The following is an 18,340-nucleotide window of genomic DNA, read 5'->3' on the forward strand; positions in this document are numbered from 1 at the left end:
CAGTCAAAGGCTTTGGCATAGTCAATAAAGCAGAAACAGATGTTTTTCTGGAACTCTCTTGCTTTTTCCATGATCCAGCAGATGTTGGCAATTTGACCTCTGGTTCCTCTGCCTTTTCTAAAACCAGCTTGAACATCTGGAAGTTCATAGTTCACATATTGCTGAAGCCTAGCTTGGAGAATTTCGAGCATGACTTTACTACATGTGAGATGAGTGCAATTGTGCGGTAGTTTGAGCATTCTTTGGCATTGCCTTTCTTTGGGATTGGAATGAAAACTGACTTTTTCCAGTCCTGTGGCCACTGCTAAGTTTTCCAAATTTGATGGCATATTGAGTGCAGCACTTTCACAGCATCATCTTTCAGGATTTGAAATAGCTCAACTGGAATTCCATCACCTCCACTAGCTTTGTTTGTAGTGATGCTTTCTAAGGCCCAATTGACTTCACATTCCAAGATGTCTGGCTCTAGGTGAGTGATCATACCATCGTGATTATCTTGGTCGTGAAGATCTTTTTTTACAGTTGTTCTGTGTATTCTTGCCACCTCTTCTTAATATCCTATTAGAATGGCCTAAATCCCAAAACACTGATAACACCAAATGCTGGCAAGGATGTAGAGCAATAGGAACTCACTCATCTCTGGTAGGAATGCAAATGGTTCAGCCACTTTGGAAGACACTTGACACTTTCTTACAAAACTAAATACACACTTATCATATGATTCAATAACCACGTTCCTTGGTAATTACTCAAAGGAATTAGAAATTATGTCTACACAGAAACCTGCACACAGATGTTTATAGCAACTTTATTTATAATTGCCGAAACTTGGAAGCAATCAAGATGTCCTTCAGTAAATGAATAGATTAAAATAAATTATGGTACATTCAGACACTGAAATATCCAGCACTAAAAAGAAAGGAGATATTAAGCCATGAAAAGACAAAAGTGCATATTACTAAGTGAAAGCAGTCAATCTGAAAAAGGCCACAAACTGTATGACTCTAGGCATATGACATTCTGGAAAAGCCCAAACTATGGAGACAGTGGGGAAAAAAAAATCAGTGGCTTCCAGGAGTTACAGGGGAGCAAGGGATAGAGAGGCAGAGCACAGAGGGTTTTCAAGATGTGAAACTATTCTGTATGATACTATAATGACTACATGTCATTGTACCTTTGCTAAAACCCATAGATTACACAACACCAAAATGAACCTTAATGTAAATTATGGATTTTGGATGATCATGATCTATTGCTATGGTTCATTGTAACAAATGTACTCCTCTGGTGCAGAGTGTCAAAAGTGGAAGACGCTAGGTGAGGGACAGAGATAACTCTATACCTTCTGATCAATTTCATTGTGAACCTAAAACTGCTTTAAAAAATATTTTTAAAGTCTTTACCACGGAAATTTCCAGAGCCATTTCTACTTGGATATTCACATTCTAGAAGTACAAGCGCTGATGTGACATGCGCTTTCCCAAGCTCATTGTAGCGTTTCTGTGCTGCACTTGTTAGCATCTCATGTGCCTCATGAGATACTCTTCTGAGCGGCTTCCTTTATCCCACCCCCTAGTAACTTGGCCCTTGTTCAGCTCTTGCCCTTCTCTGGTCCCCTAGATCTGGTCTTGTTTCTCAAACACGTTGTCAGCAAGGCAAGGGTGAGCTGCCTGAATCTCACATCTGACCGTGTCACTCCACTGTTTACCACAGTTCAGGCTAAACTCACTCCTGGGCTGTAGGAAGCCCCCTGTGATCTGGTCCAACCCCAGCTAGGTCCCTCCTCTCACCACACCTTGACTAGTATCAGACCTTAGAAGCACAGAACTGCCTGTGCCTCTTGGAGTGTTCTGTGCTCTTGCAGGTCTCTCTCTCTGATCACATGGTACAATCTGCCTGGGCTGTTCTCCCCACCTCCACACCACTCGCTGGTTAACTCCTAACTTGCCCCCAGGACTCAGCTCAAGTGCTCTGTCCTTAGGAAGGTTTCCCCAACCTTCCTAGCTCCCATAAAGCATGTCTAAGAGATTCGAAGTCTGTTGCCCCGTGATTCTGTGAGCATCTTAAGAGCAGGGACTATGATTCATTTTTTTCTCTTCAAAATGTTTTTCCTTATCTCTTCAAATTCTAAAAGCTGATGGACCTTAAGGCTCAGTCCTCTCCTCTTCATGCTTTCTCCTTAGATGACTTCACCTTGTCTCGTGGCTTTACACACCCTGATGATTCTCAAACCAATACCTCCACCAAACCATTTTCAATGCAGACGTCCACCTTTGCTCTCTTTTTACAGATCTCCACACAACTGGCTCCTTATTCAGGTCTCAGTTGAAATGTAACCTCCTTCTGACTGCTCCACCCAAATGGTCCCACACCCACCCTCTCCCCTAATCTTGCCTTACCTTGTATTAATACCACCTGAAATCAAATCATTCATTTACTTGTTTATTGTCCATCTCCCCTACCACACTATCCTATGAGAGTTTTGATTCACTGTTTTATTCCAGAGCCTAAGATAGTGCTGGGCACATTGAAAGCTTTCTTTAAACACTTGTTGAATGAATTGACATAGGCCTGGCATGTAGTATTTGCTAATATTTGAGGGCAAATACCCTGTGTGCTGAATGTACCACAGGAATTGCTTCATTTTACACAAGCCCCATTTTACACTGATACACAGGGCTTTAGTAGCCAGGTCACAGAGCAAGAAGGGATATGAACACTGGCAGCTTGGCTCAGAGCTTTTGGAGCCATTGTGCTATCCTCTCACACCCTGAAGTATTCAAAAGGTGTACTCGAAGGATGGGAAGGGGGAGGGGTCTCAGTTTTTCTATTGTGGGGGGTACTTCTGGTTCCGATGAGTTCCGATGGTCCGGGACTCCAGCCGGTACGGACATCCAGAGTCCACTCCCTCACAACTCTAGATGCTACTGGAAAAAGGCCACCTTTCTGACTGCCTGAGTCTTGACCTGCCCCTTGGGTATGCTCCCTATGCTGTTGTTTTTTTTTTTTAATTAAAATACAGTTGATTTACAATGTTGTGCCAATCTCTACTGTACAGAAAAGTGACTCAGTTATACACACACACACATATATATATTTACATTTTTTTCTAAATATTCTTTTCCATCCTGGTTTATCCCAGGAGACTGGCTCTAGTTTCCTATGCTATAGTAGGACCTTGTTTATCCGTTCTAAATGTAATCATGTTTTACAATACAGAAAGTGAGGGAATTGCCCCTGGAAAGCAGAAAACCGGGGCGGAACTCACCCTCCTCCACGAGTGACACACGGCGAGAGCGAGTGAGCGCTGCTTCCCTGCAATGTTTATTAAGGAATTTACACATACACAGGAGAAAGGCAACCAGGAGCTGTGGTTCCCACAGATGAAATCTTGTAAGCAACGTCTTCTTGTTTTAATTTTCAAGTGGGGTGAACGATGACTGAGAGGAAGGCTGCCCAGGCGCCCTGCCTCATACACCTGGACAGATGGGGGCGCAGGGCAGCCTGGACACACCAATACGAAACAGCAACTGGCAGGTTGGAGAGGGGAAAGGAGGAAGGGAGCTACCGATGAGATTGTAAATTTTTTAACTAAAGAAAAACTGGCAACAGTTTTAGGCTGTTGATAAATTAACTCCTCTCTGTTGTAAACCTAAAACTAAAAAACAAAAACAAAAATACCCAGCGCAGACGGGGAAAGAGTCGGAGGTGGAATCCACACACACACACACAAGCAGTACACACGTTAACTCTGCATTCCCACTGGAGGGGCTGGTCCTCCAGCCACAAAGCCAGATCCTACCAGATGAAGTCAGGGAACAGGGTGTGTGTCTTTGTGTGGGACCTTTGAAGAGTCTTTGGTGCTAAGAAAGGCTGACCGAAGCAGCAACTCCTGAAGTCTCAGATCCAGGAAACAATTCAGCGTGAAGTAGAGTCATATTTTGCTCATCCTCGCCCCAGGGCTGGGGGCAAACTGCTCTAAGACTCCAGGAGCATTTAATTCGATTTCAGTACTTCCTTAATTTCCATAAATCAGGGGAGCATGATGCCTCCTTTCTCATCCCCAAAATTTAAACCTATGGAAATACTGGGTTGGCCAAAAGGTTCTTTTGGTCAACCCAATAATTTATCAACACATAAAGAAGGATCTCTAAACTCTCCCCTCTTTGCCTAAAACACAACCCCTACAGACCTTTCTGAGTGTGACAGGAAGTTTCACCTTGTGGGAAAGGTGCTCAAAGGTGTGCACATCTACCCTGCAGTCTAAGTGCCTTCTGGCAACAGTTCCTTAGGTGCGGCTGCCAGGAGATAACCCGGCTGAGGCTGGGGAGGGAATCAGGACAGCTGGGGGACAGGTATGACAGAAAGCCACAGAGAGGTCTGCAGGTTTGGGATGTGGTTGGGCTAGGCAGGATGCCAAGTCCTAAGTGACCCAGATTGAGCGACTTCTAAACCAGAGAGAAGTAGGAGAGGGGGATGGGGAAAGAGGAAACACAAGGAGAGGTTGGCGGGGAGAGTGGTAGTCATCCAGGTGCGCTGTTCCTATTTCCACATCTGAGGGCTGAGCGTCTGATTGGCTGCCTGTCCGTTCCCGCCGTTCATGGACTGTCCATAGCTCAGCATGCCGTTGGTGCCACAGAAGTTCATCCCGGCCATCTGCTGGGTCATCTGAAAAGGAGAGAGGACGCTTTCAGACAGGCTGTGGGCACGGGGCCAATTAGAGCAAAGGGCGGGAAGAAGTCCTTCCGCCTGTGGGGAGAGGAGAGTGAGACAAAGGGGAGCTCTGTCGTGAACAGAACTGCCTTGAACGATCATTCTGGGGACACCAGACCACAGCGATGGAGGCCTCTGCAGAAGGGAGATGCTGTCTGAGACTAATGCTCAGGGAGGGGAAGGGGGAATCCTGGAGTGAGCTGACATAAAAGCGGCACAGGAGGTTATTCTATTTCCTTTCCACTCTGATTCTGAAAAGAAGGAGCCTATTGTGAACTGGCTGGAGCCAACCCTGAGAGTATAAAGAGAAGCCCCCAGCCAGCCAGCACTCCTGTCTTTTCTCCAGCAAAGTCATTATCCAGAGTGTCAGGGAAAGTGCTGTGCATGCTCGAGTAGAAAGAAGACAAAGAAAAGGAAACTGGACTTTTCAGAAAGAACAAAGGCAGGCAAAAAAAAAAAAAAGACCAACATGTCTTCACTGTATGAGAAAGAAAGTTGCTGGGAGAAAAGGGTTGGTGGCATCAGGCCTGGGTGGGGTTGAAGCCCCTTTAGGAATCTGATTAAAAGACTGGCTCCTGGCAGTGAACAGACGAAACTATTTATCAAAGAAAAATGCCTTAAATTCCCCAAGTGTGGTACATTTTCTGTATAAGATCTTTTCCTTTAAGAGAAAGGCTAACTTTTTTTTCTTTCATCAACTTTTAAAGAAAATTTCAAGTTTACAGAAAGGTTGAAAGATTAGGATAATGAGACCCATACATCTTTCCTTAAATTCAACAACTGGTAACATTTTTGCTTTATCGTTGATATATACATATGTATCAGCTTTAAAAAATTTTTGATAGACACTGAAAGTTGCAGATACTGTGACGTTTCACCTCTTAATAAGTCAGGAGGCATCTCATAAGAAGCTTCCCAGGTGGTGCTAGTGGTAAAAAACCGGCCTGTCAATGCAGGAGACGAAGATCCCCTGGACAAGGAAATGGCAACCCACTCCAGTATCCTTGCCTAGGAAATCCCATGAACAGAGAAGCCTGGCGGGCTACAGTCCATGGGGTCGCACAAAGTCGGACTCTTAGGTCTCATATGAAAGAAGACTTTCCTAGTATCACAATACAATGATCATGTTCAAGATACTTCACATTAATACTATATTCTAATATACACTTCATTTTTCACCTCTTTAGCCTCCTTTAACCTAGAGGAGTTTCCCCGCCATTTTTTCCTAACACCATTTGAAGAGTCCAGGCCAGTTATTTTAGAGAAAATCCTTTAATTTAGATTTATCTCATGTTTTCTTATGATTGAATCCAAGTTAAATATTTTTGGCAAAAATTCTAATATATATATTTTTTGATGTGGACTACTTTTAAAGTCTATTGAATTTGTTACAATACTGCTTCTGTTTTATGTTTTGGTTTTTTGGCTGTGAGGCATGTGGAATCTTAGCTTCCCCGACTAGAGATCAAACCCACACCCCTTGCATTGGAAAGTGAAATTTTAACCACTGGACCACCAGGGAAGACCCCCAAAATTCTATGTAAGTGATATTATATCCTTCTTAGTATAAGATACCAAGAAATGCATAATACTAATGTGCCCCACTGTTGATAATTTTCGTTTGATCACTTATCTAAGATTGTATCCATCATATGTTCTTTCATTGTAATTAATAAGTAATCTGAAGAGTATTTCTTTGCAAATATGTGAATACCTTGTTCTTTCTATAATTATTAGTTGTCATTCTTCTGCAAAGAAGGCTTTCTCTCCCTCTATCCCACACCCATTAAAAAAAAAAAAAATGGACTCATGGATTTTTTTTCTTACCATACAAAGCCTAAAAGTTTACTGGGATATGATCGAGGTGACCATTCTGAGTCAGTTCTTCCAGATACACACAGTAGTTTCTTTCAACATGTTATTCAAGTCCTTTGTTTCTAGGAAACGTTCTTATATTAAGTTTTAAACATATTAATCCTGCTCCACTATTTTACCTTTCTTCTTTGTGTGGGTGCTCAGTCTCTTCAGTCGTGTCTGACTGTGACTCTATGGACTGTAGTCCTCCACGCTCCTTTGTCCATGGGATTCTCCAGGCAAGAACACTGGAGTGGGCTGCCGTGCCCTCCTCCAGGGGACCTTCCCAGGCGTAAGAGAACCTGCATGGCAGGCAGGCTCTTTAGCATTAGTGCCACCTTTGGGGGTCGCCAAACAAGCATATTTATGTTAGATCTTCTTTGCCTAAGTTCTTCCTTTCCTTCTTTCTTTTTAGTGCTCTCTATATTTAGTTTCCTTTCTCTGAGCTATTTCATGCCTTTCCTCTATGCCAAATATATTTCCAGTTGAATCTATTCTCCTCTGACTAACTTGTAATTCAGTCTATTTTTAAGATAATTGTGTTGTTTCTCAATTTGTTTCCTGAGTTTAGGAAACTTTCATTTCACAACTTTCAGTTATTTGTCCATTTTGCTTCTAAGTTTTTCACTTTTTGATTCAAGCTGTTTTGTCTTGCCTGCAAGTGTTTGTTAGAGGACATTTAATTCAGGATTGTGTAACAGTTTTCTTCCACTTCGTGACTGGTTTTGGAGAAAGAATTTTCATTCCTCAAAATGTTTAGATTTCATTTTTTTAGTTTCTTCTCATAATAGTTTTACATAAATGTCACTTGATACTTCATTTTGTGTGTGTATGCGTGTTCAATCGTGTCTGGCTCTTTGTGACCCCATGAACTGCAGCCCCTCAGACTTCCCTGTCCATAGAATTTTCCAGGCAAGAATACTGGAGTAGGTTGCCATTTCCTCCTCCAGGGGATCTTCTCCACCCAGGGATAAACCCCTCATCTCTTGCATCTCCTGCACTGGCAGGCGGATTCTTTGTAGTACCTTATTTTCCTGAATCAGCAATAACACACACAGGTGAAAGGATCTGGGGAGACTTACTGAATTTTTTAGTTCAAGAGCGCCCTCTTCGGTTAGTAAAGTGAAATGACTATTTGGTGGGGAGGAGGATAGTAGATCTGGTTTTGTCGTTCTCAATTTTTACTTCTTCACCACAAGGTCTCCAAAAAGCACCCCCTCATTCTAAGTCATCCTCATCTCTCCTAGAAACAATGCTTTGCCAAAGCTACCCCATATGGTCCTATCTATTTCGAGTCCTTTACTTTTGATTCTCCAAGTAACCAGAGTTATACTGCACCAGGTCTCAGAACACTTAATCAGGGCAGGGCTTTCTCTTTCTTGGGAGTGTTTTATCTATGCTGTCACCTCTAGCCCCCTACTCCTTCTCCTCTTTTCACACGGTCTCTCTGTGGTGCTGGCTCTGCTTGATTTCGGTGTTTTTAAAAACTTATTTATTTTTGGCTGTGCTGGATCTTCGGTGCTGTGGGGGCTTTGCTCTAGTTGTGAGCAGGTGCTACTCTCTGGCTGCAGCGTGCAGGCTTCCCACTGCTGTGGCTTCTCTTGCTGCAGAGCACAGACTCTAGAGTGCACAGGCCTCAGTACTTGTGGCACTTGGGCTCAGTAGTTGCGGTTCCTGGGCTTCAGAGCTCAGGCTCAACAGTTGTGGCACATGGGCTCAGCTGCTCCTCGGGATGTGGGATCTTCCTGGACCAGGATTGAACCTGTGTCTCTTGCCTTGGCAGGCGAATTCTTTACCATTGAGCCACCAGGGAAGCCCTGGATTTTAGTGTTATAACCGTGTAATTTGAGGTTTGTGGTATTCTATTAGATCCAATAGTCATTGCTTATGGGTGCTTTTATTGGCATCTCTTGTTTATCTGGACAGGTTGTTTTGTTTTGATGAATGTGTGGAGAGTTTTAGAATCAGGCAATTTACCCTTATTCTACAGGAACCCAAAATACCTCAGAAAGTCTGAGGTTAGACAGACCTTCTGTTAAAATAAATAAATAAATGAAGCAAACCCAAGAATGTCTCTGGCGAGATCTCATTTACATTATAAGGATTCAAAGGATAAGGGGCAAACACTAAGTGAGACAGCCTTGAGGGCGGCTCAGAACTCTTGTCCTGAGTGAAATGGAGCAGCTTACCTGAGTTAGGTTCCACTGCAGCTGCTGAGCTGGCTGAACCCCATACATAGTCTGGGGCATAGCTGCCATGCCTGCCATGTAGCTGGCCTGCTGGGTGGTCATCATTCCGTTTGGCACACCCATCATGGAGGCCTGCATGCCTCCCATATAGCCTGCAGGCATGGCCATTGGGGCAACCATCCCAGAAGCTCCTGGCTGAGCTACCATGCCTACAGGTGGGGGCATCATGCTCCCCATTAGGCTGTTAGGAGGTGTAACCCCAGGGAAGCTGGGGTAGGCAGTGGGGTACGCCATCTGAGCAGGAGCCATGAACATTGCTGCCAAGAGAACAGACATATAGATTTGTGAAGGAGGAATGCACACGAGGTCAATACAAATGCTCACTGGCTGCTCCTGCCAGCTAGAATTCCGCAGACAGATTCTCTACAAGACTTGCTCTGGCTTCCAGTGGGCTGCAGAGCCAGGCACTCCCCCTTTAGGGTCCAGATCCAGACCCCGAGTCAGGCTTCACAGGGGCCAGACCCCACAGAAGCATGGCTCTGAGTTACATTAATATCTATCTCCTGATACTCAGTGGTTTCACAAGAAATGTCATGCTTAGGCTTGTTTGGAATATGATGTCAGGGCTCCCAGAGCAACTGCCCCTGGCACAACAAATAATTCCTGCATGGAAGGCCTCCCGTTTCCACCTGGCACACAGCCATGACCCCTGTGAACTCTACCTTGAGTGGGCATCTGAGGCGTCTGGGATCCATACAGCGACAGGATGGAGTCTTTAGACAGCTGCTTCTTGCTTGTTTCTTCTAATTTGCTCCCTGGCTCTGGAAACAGGTTCAGGTTTTCCGGAACTGAGCCAGCACTCCCTGGGGTTGGCATGGAACCTACAACCTTAGGACAAACGGCAGGGAGGAATTGGAATGGTCCTCCTGGGGTTCTCTGTAAGGACCTCCCTCATCTCTCTACTGTTTCTACCATTTGCCATGAGAAAACGTGGCTCGAGTTAGTAGCCTCCTGACACTTTTGCCATACAAACATCAGGAAACACCTGATAGTTACGCTCTGGTACAATTCTTGGCTCTTTAGCAAAAAAATGTGATTTGGTGAAGAACTAACAAATTAAAATGACCTACAAATGATGCAGCCAGAGAGAACTAAGGTCCCAGTACCACTGTTTACTGGTTGTGTAATGAGAGGCTAGTCATGTGACTTTTCTGAACTCTTTCCTCATCTAGAAGACCCATTTTGCAGGATTGTGGTGAATATTTTAAATCCTAAGGGAAATACACAAAATGATACACAAAATCACCTAGCACTGCGCCTGGTGTACACAGCAGGGATTCCACAAATGGGAGTCACTGACGGTCTCAAGCCTTTCCTGTTTACAAACTCTCTGGCAATAACTCAGGCTGAGGAGCTGACTTATAGGATTAGCCTTTACAATCTGACAATCTTCAACAGAAGTTCACATGAAGGGCCCACTCTTTTTGAGCAAGAGACAAAATGGAATGAATACGCTGTAACAGAGATGACAGGGTTAAGGGAAGAATCAAGAAAACCAAAGTCAAATTTCACCAAGAACGCATGACTTGACTCCAGGATTAAGTTATCAAAAGCACCCTTTACAGAATGCTCTTTCCTCCTGAGTCACCCACAAGACTCACCTTTCTGGAAACCGAAGAAGAGGGAGATGAAACGGAGGCCAGAAGATCTAAATCCTTCTCTAGGGTATTACTGGTCTTACCATTTGCAATGGAGCAGGATACAGGAGCATCTGGAAAGAGAGGCCAAAGTTAAAATGTAGCCCTGCTTATTAAGCCCATTCCTTTCTTCTCTTCCAGACACAAAACAGAGAAGGCCCACATGCTCCAATCACAGACCCTGAAATCTAGGCTCTGGAACCATACAGCTTGGATGAGGCATCTCACAAGATTCCCAAGAACACACTGGAAAAGCCTGTAGCTCAGCAGAGGACAGGAGGAACTTGGGCTTGAAGGCTACATTAGCACCATTGCAAGGGAGCTGGCTGGCTCCCTTCTGGCTATTTGAGGGGCAAAGCTGTGTAGGATTTATTCTCAGAGAGAAATGAAAAGGACAGACATGAGAAGCTGAAGTAGCCAATACTCAGTCCACTCAGCAGGAATGGACTGAGACAAAGTACAGCCATCAGTACTATGAAAAGTAAGACTAGGCTCTGTTTCTGAAAGGGGCAGAACCACTAGCTCAGGGTTTCAAAAGTCTGGAGGAAAATGACCACAAGGTAAGGGGCCATCTCAGAAACAGGATGCACCTGGAGAACGAGCGGGCTGGGGCAGGGCTCACAGGTGCTGGTCTAGTGAAGCTTGCAAACACTTACTGAATGCTCAGTGTGTGGGGCAAGGAGCTAAGAGCTTATTTATCTCATTTAGTCCTTCCCACAACATCTCTGATGTAGACTCATCATCCTCACTACAGGAGGAAAGTAATGTTGAGAGGCTGAGCAAGCCCCCCAAGAAGTGAGTGGCAGAGCTGGGACTCTGGACTTGACCACTTCTCTATTACTGTACTGTCTCCCTAAAGAATATCAGCACTTTTTAGAACAACTGCTCAGATGAAAAACACCAGGAAGAACAGGCGGGAACAACCTTAGTGATGAAGCCACCAACCGAACAACCCCATCTCTACCTATCTCCCCAGGATCACAGAGAATTCATCAACATTGGTGAGATTAGAGGAGTGGAAAAGTCTGGCTCTTACCAAGGCCCAAGAGATCCACCACAGGAGCTTTGGATTTCGGGGAGGTTTTCCGAGGTAGCTGTGGATCTTCTTTTTTCTGTGGCTAGGGTTAAAATATGTTACAGAAAGAAATAAGCAGGTGTTTTTGAAGCCTCTGTTCCCCTCTCCAACCGTAAAGCCACAGGAATTCTTGTGGCATGGATGTTGTTATTCAAAGAGAGTTACCAAAGGAATAGAACTTAGGAACTGTTGTGTGAAAAAAAACCAAATCAGAAGGCATAATGCAGAAATCAAACCTAAAGTGAAAAACAAAGCTGTCATCTGCACTTGTCTGGCTTTCTAAAGAGACAGATCTTTCCGAAACCAAGACAACCACAGACCAGGGTATTCAACAGAAGCAGTGGTTTTTGGTCCCAGGAAAAGCAAAGAATAAAGGCAGGTGTCTGATGGTACAAAAGGTAATGGCCAACACTTCTCCCAGTGATTAGAAAACCTTTAATACCAAAAGGGACTGTGTTCTGCAGACAATACGATTCAGAATGATGCTAAAAGACTCTCGAAGGAAAACAGTAAAAAGTCTTCTTTCCCAAGATTCCAAACATGTTAAGAGTCGTGACCCAGGGATCGAACCCATGTCTCTTACACCTCCTACAATGGCACGAAGGTTCTTTACCACTAGCGCCACCCGGGAAGCCCCATCTTAGAGTACCTACTACCACGGCCATCAGGAGTCCAGTGGGAAAAGAAAGGTGCCTACTTTGAGAATACAAGAAGGGATGGTTTAAAATGAATTACTGTGGCCTGGCTTCTGGACTGTTCTTAACAGCAACAGGAAAACAAGGTACAGAAGGCCTAAGGAGAGAAGGACTAACGTAGCATCTGCTCAGAAGGTGTCACAGAGCCTTGGCCTTCTGCCATGAAACGTGCCTCTTGCTCAGACGGGACAGGTGCCGTTCCCAAGCTCCCATCTGGACCTCAGAGGGAGTGTGACAGAGCAGATCAGGCAGCAGCAAGGCGATGGGAAAGCAGCAGAAATGGCAGTGGGTGGTCTAATCTGAATGTGGCCCCCTTTAGTCCCAGGTGCAATGGTGCAGTGTGCTCGCAACTAGCCCGCCCCCTCCCCACCCCTCCCCTCCCGTCTCCTCTCCTCCACTGCCCTCCCCTCCACACGTCAACAAACCCTAAGCCATCCACACAGCACACATACTGCCCTCACTTACCATTTTCACTTTCTCAAAAACAACAGGTTCCATTTTTTTCTCTGGAGCTGGTTCGCTCCCTCTTTTCCACTTGTTATCTTTTTCTTTCTATGATGATTTAAAAAAAAAAACAAGACAAAGAACAGACCCCATGGTGACTAACAGTTCAACAAATTATAATTCTAAATGTCTCAAAAGGACACACAAATCCCTACTGAATCTGATGCAGGAGCCTGACGGACTGTGGGAGGGTCTTGTGTGGGGCATGAGTGCTGGCTTCTTCCACCCTGGCCTCAAGGCTGTAGAGAGGCATCTTTCAAATTTCTTAAGTATCTCCCTCCTTGTTCTGTCTAATCCACGTATGCCTGTTAGCGTGCAGACTGGGTTATCTATAGAGGTTAAAACGTTTCCCCAGTTCGCTGTCCCTTTTGGACCCAAGTTTAACTTGCTCATCTTGGTACGGTAGTGAAAAATGTTCATCTTACTTGACACGCAGCCTTCAATCAAAGGTTCTCTCCCTTACAAATACGAGCCAAGTGTCAAGTGTTTCCTTATATATCAAACGTGAGTAAGAAGAGCTGTGAACTAACCCCACAGGGCTAGCACCTGGATCAAAAGAATAACAGAACATAAATGTAATTTGCTATATGTTAAAGGATACTGTAAAAATACAATGAATAAAGTTTGAAGTCCCCCATCTGCCTCTTCTAGCCAGGGGGTTTCGTTGTTTAGTCAGTCAGTCGTGTCTGACTCTGTGACCCCACAGACTGCAGCATGCCAGGCTACCCTGTCCTTCACTATCTCCCACAGTTTGCTCAAACTCATGCCGATTGAGTCAATGATGCCATCCAACCATCTCATCCTCTGTCATCCCCTTCTCCTGCCCTCACTAATCTTATTTGTAAAATGCAGGACAACTGGAGCTGAAGCTCCCAATACTTTGGCCACCTGACATGAACAGCCGACTCCCTGGAAAAGATCCTGATGCTGGGAAAGACTGAAGCCAAAAGGAGAAGTGGGTGGCAGAGGATGAGATGGCTGGATGGCATCACCAATTCAATGGACATGAACCTGGGTGAACTCCGGGAGACGGTGAAGGACAGGGAGGCCTGGCGTGCTGCAGTCCATGGGGTCACAAAGAGTTAGACACCACTTAGCAACTGAACAACAAATACACGTGAAAAATGGTCGGCCCTGATAATGATCAAAAAGTGAAATTTAAAATGCACTTTTGGGCGGAATTCCCTGGCAGTCCAGTGGTTAGGACTCTGAACATTCAATGCTGAAAGTACAGGTTTGCCCTCTGGTTGGAGAAATAAGATTTCAAGCCATGAGGCATGGCCAAAAAAAAAAAAAACATTTTGGGGAGGAGAAAAAAATCTTAATAGTACTATCTAATATTGGTAGGGATGGAGTAAAACTACTCATCCAATGCTGAGAAGACAGTATACAACAGTACAACTTCTAAAAAATGTATTGGCAAAAGTACAAAGAGACAAATACTGAAACCCTTTGACCAAGACAATATTGTATTTTGTAATATACCTTAAGAAAAATAATCCAAAACATGGAGAAAGTTACATATGCCAAGCAGTTCATTCCAGAATAACATATCTTAAGAAGAACTTAGCCTTTATGCCGCAGAGGGGAATAGTAACATAAACTGTGATCCAGCTACTCACTGAACAAGAGGCAATGATTACAAGTTGTGAAAAGCAACAAGCTAACAGGTGACAAGTAAGAACATGATGTGCTAAGTTAAAGGAAAGCAGGAGACGTTCTATCCAACTATGTCACGATTATGCCTCCAAAAAGTAACTACACAGGGAAGAATGGGGGAAACACATGGATGACAGTCATTATGAAGGGAAGAGCAGGCATGGATTTTCCACTTTAACTTTCATATTATCTGTAAAGGATATTATAATCATGAAGAACACATGCAGCTATGCTTGTTGCACACATAGTGTAATACTTTAATACAGAACACTTTATTTCTCGAAATTAAAAACATCTTAACTGTCCATTTAAAAAGAATACTCTTCAACAAAGCCAGTTTCTTTTAGATTTGATATTAAATGCCTTCACTTAGCAAATATTAATTCTTGGCATATACATCTTCACGAAGATATTTTTTAAAAGTCTAAATACACCAAATAAAAAGTTTTGAAATAGCTCTTTGGCACACAGGAAACATTTCCTTTTTAAGTGAAAGCATTTAGTGAGTAAAACAGGCTGCTTTCATGGGTATTGTACAGCAGCAACATAATTATGAATGAATACCATCTATTTCCATACAGCAACTCTTTCCTCTTCTCCTACCTTCTGAATTACCTCAGATAACCTTTTGTTTGACCTTGTCTGATTTCATATGTTCTTGTACAATGAACAGAGCTAAGCAGACAGACTACAGTTTTCTACAAAGGAAAGGAAAGGTCTGTTTCTTTTGGTTTCAAACTCTTCTTGATGATGCCGTCCAAGCCGTAAATGTACGCTGGGTTAAGTCTTTCTTGGAAGAGTTATGACACATCCCTTTTCTGGATGAGTGTGATGTAAGAGTCCTTCATACAAAGCTGAGAAGGAATTATCATTACCTAACTGCATGTATTGCCCTGCACTTACTTGCCCACATTGAAATCAACTACCGGTTAGTGCCCCTTTTCACACAAGATCAAAACATCAGTCTTGAGCTAATTCCAATTAGTTTGACTTTATCTGCAGGGCTTAGAGCCCTGTGTACATGTAATGATTTCACTGGCTAGTACATCTTCCAACAAAATAAATAACAGACAGAGGACAGATGATAGGTGGATAGGTCTTTTGCTAGAACTGGAGAATCCCATATTCTCCATACTTCCTTAGCTAGAGAAACAGTCGATTATTTCAAAAATTTATTAGTCTTGTCAAAGGCTTTTTGAAGGTTTAAGTTAGTCATATTTATAGGTTCCCCGCTAGCTGTCATTAGTCAGGCGTATTTTCTTCTTCCAGAAACCATGTTGTATTTCCTCTTGTACACTGTATTTTAGATTATAGCCACATGCCTAGGATGCAAAGTGTATTTGGCAACTGGGCGTCTCCTAAAACTCCTCTCAAGAACAAGCGTTCCATTGGCAGTCAGTTCACTGACACAATGGAAATATATGCTGGTCAAATTTAAGGAAACTCTGGTGATATAATTACACCAATTTAGGTGACTCCATTTACAGAAAAAGAGATGCACACACGTATGTATGCACACACATACTATTCTGTTTGATCTAGTATGCCCAACATATCCATATAAAGAAGTAATTTGGAACTGGGAATCACTGACATCTAAACGCAGATCACGGTAAAGAATTAACTGATGGCTGGTCCATCCCTGAGGCAAAGGTTTGCTCCATGACATCTCATGGTCTTCATTCAATAGCTGGCTTTATTCTACTTTTTTTGTTTTTATGTTCTTAAGAGTATTTTGGCAGCTGTTCTTCAAATTCTCCTCAGGCCTGATTAATAAGCAAATTATTTATTATGAACAAAACTTGAAAGATTTACAACCAACCCTAAAGGCATTGATGTCCAGACTTCGGTCCATGTATTTCTTCTTCTCATATTTATCTCGAATAAATCCCTCGACCGCACTGCAAGAAGCTTATTAAGGATAAAGCAAACAAATCTTTCTCACAGAATGACTATAAAAGGTCAATTTGTATCCCATGAGCATTGTCTCTTCTGGCCTATCCCTAACCAAAACCTTAAAAGGCCTTCTTCATGGCTACTGCAGGGAATCACCATTTCCAACAATCTTCCTTCAGAGTAATGAGAGCAGAAACGGGGTCACTCCCCATTTTGACATCAGTGGAGCCTGTGGCTGTTCTACTGATTGAGTACAGGTAAAGCAGTCAGTTATCTATTTTAAAGTCCTTAAGTCATATGTGAAACAAATCGCCAGTCCAGGTTCGATGCATGATACAGGATGCTCGGGGCTGGTGCATTGGGATGACCCAGAGGGATGGTATGGGAAGGGAGGTGGTGGGGGGGTTCAGGATGGGGAACACATGTACACCCGTGGTGGATTCATGTTGATGTATGGCAAAACCAATACAATATTGTAAAGTAATTAGCCTCCAATTAAAATAAATAGATTCATATTTTAAAAAAATAAAGTCCTTAAGTCAACAGGACTGAAACAGACATCTGAGTGCCCCTTAAAAAAAATATACAGGACTCCTGTGCCCCACTGCCAGATTCTGATCTGGGGTCCTCTGCAGGGCTCCAAATCTACATTTAGTAGGTTCTCCCTATACCCACCAAAATCAAACTCTAACAAGATGGTCTACAAGCCATATTTTGAGAAGTACTGCCTTCAGGGAGTTTGGTTTTATGAGCTGGGTGCTATCTCCATTTGAGGGGCTGGGGGAAGAAAGTTATGGATTAACTGGTCAACAAGTTAATTCTTTCAGGTAGAGCACAAAAAGGCATTAAAAATTAGTGGCAGTTTTGCTGAATCAACATAGCACAATAAACTATTCTTTTTATCAAACAATAGTTTCAGAGATCAGAAGACTATTGGAGATGTTACTCTATGGAAGAATTCACAGTGAACCACAGCAGTCTTAATTTCTGAATGAGTCGCCCCTGTGTGACACCACCATTGTGACATTGGAGAGTATACGTGGGCTTTCTATATGTCTTGGTTGCAGGAGAGAGGAAAAGCCAGACTTCAACTCATCCACATATAAAGACGGCCCAGTCAGATCGTGGGTCCTGAGTCTTCTGTAACTCTCCCAAGACACTACCACCACCACCACCACCACCAATAAAACCATCCAGCCTTCGAAGTTGCTCCAAAAAAGATACTGGTCTATTTGAGGTCGCCGAAAGGTCTCAGGCAGGTAGGCTTCATAAAGTCGGTTTGCCTTTCCATTCCCCATCTCTTGCATGCACTGCAGTCAAAGAGATGTGGAAACAAGGAATGTCACATTAGGAAAGAACCGAAAAACTTCTTATCCAACTGCATCATTTTACAATGGAACAACCAACCTAGGGAGTGGCAGAACCAAGATTTAAACCTGAGTATTCTGATTTACAATCCATGATTCTCTCGGCTCTGCTCCCAACCATTTCCTTCCACAGCTGTCTTTCCTGCCACTCTGTCTCCTTTTATTGAAAGATTTGTCTAACAAGATATATTTGATTCAATAGTAATTTAAGATCCCATTTGAAAGTCCAAGACATAGAGCTGCCAATCCAAATGTCTATTGGCAGGCAATAATCAGTGCCTAATCAGGCAGGCAGTAATTAGGAATAACTACAATTCTGAGTTTATAGTAGTAATTAACCTATCCACTGTATTACCAACAACTATGTTTCTCATTAGGCTTTTGAAAGACTCCTTAACATTTGTGAGAGATAAATTCCAAGATTTTTAAACAGCTTCAAATATAACTGAAAAATATAACTAATCTTTTAGTCCTTCAGTGAATCTATAAAGATAACCTAAAGTAACTTCTAAAGCCATTTTCTATCAAGAATAACCTCTTACTTACACCATCAACTTTAGCAACTGGTTTTCTTTGGAGCCAGGAGATTTCCCCAAAGCAAAATATGTATGTATTTGTAAATTACTTTAAGAAGTTTCAATGCAGGAAGAGAACAGAAAACAGGGAGCCACATCAAGTTGCAGCTCTCCGG

At 43.2% G+C, this 18,340-nt stretch overlaps 1 protein-coding gene across 2 annotated transcripts in view; it reads right to left on the reverse strand.

The window, feature by feature from the left end:
- Positions 1-794: 794 nt before the first annotated feature.
- Positions 795-18,340, reverse strand: part of SMAP2 (small ArfGAP2) — a 49,981-nt gene continuing 32,435 nt past the window's right edge. For both annotated transcript variants that reach the window (XM_010862719.1, XM_010862720.1), the window contains exons 3-10: positions 17,507-17,592; positions 16,209-16,287; positions 12,689-12,775; positions 11,490-11,571; positions 10,418-10,527; positions 9,479-9,644; positions 8,757-9,073; positions 795-4,668 (exon numbers count right to left, since the gene is read on the reverse strand). In XM_010862719.1, coding sequence (XP_010861021.1) covers positions 4,543-4,668; positions 8,757-9,073; positions 9,479-9,644; positions 10,418-10,527; positions 11,490-11,571; positions 12,689-12,775; positions 16,209-16,287; positions 17,507-17,592 — 1,053 coding nt within the window. In that variant the 3' untranslated portion in view covers positions 795-4,542. The remainder of the gene's footprint in view (positions 4,669-8,756; positions 9,074-9,478; positions 9,645-10,417; positions 10,528-11,489; positions 11,572-12,688; positions 12,776-16,208; positions 16,288-17,506; positions 17,593-18,340) is intronic.

This window comes from Bison bison, unplaced genomic scaffold, assembly GCF_000754665.1.
Source record: "Bison bison bison isolate TAMUID 2011002044 unplaced genomic scaffold, Bison_UMD1.0 scf7180017864484, whole genome shotgun sequence".
Taxonomy (NCBI): Eukaryota; Metazoa; Chordata; class Mammalia; order Artiodactyla; family Bovidae; genus Bison; species Bison bison.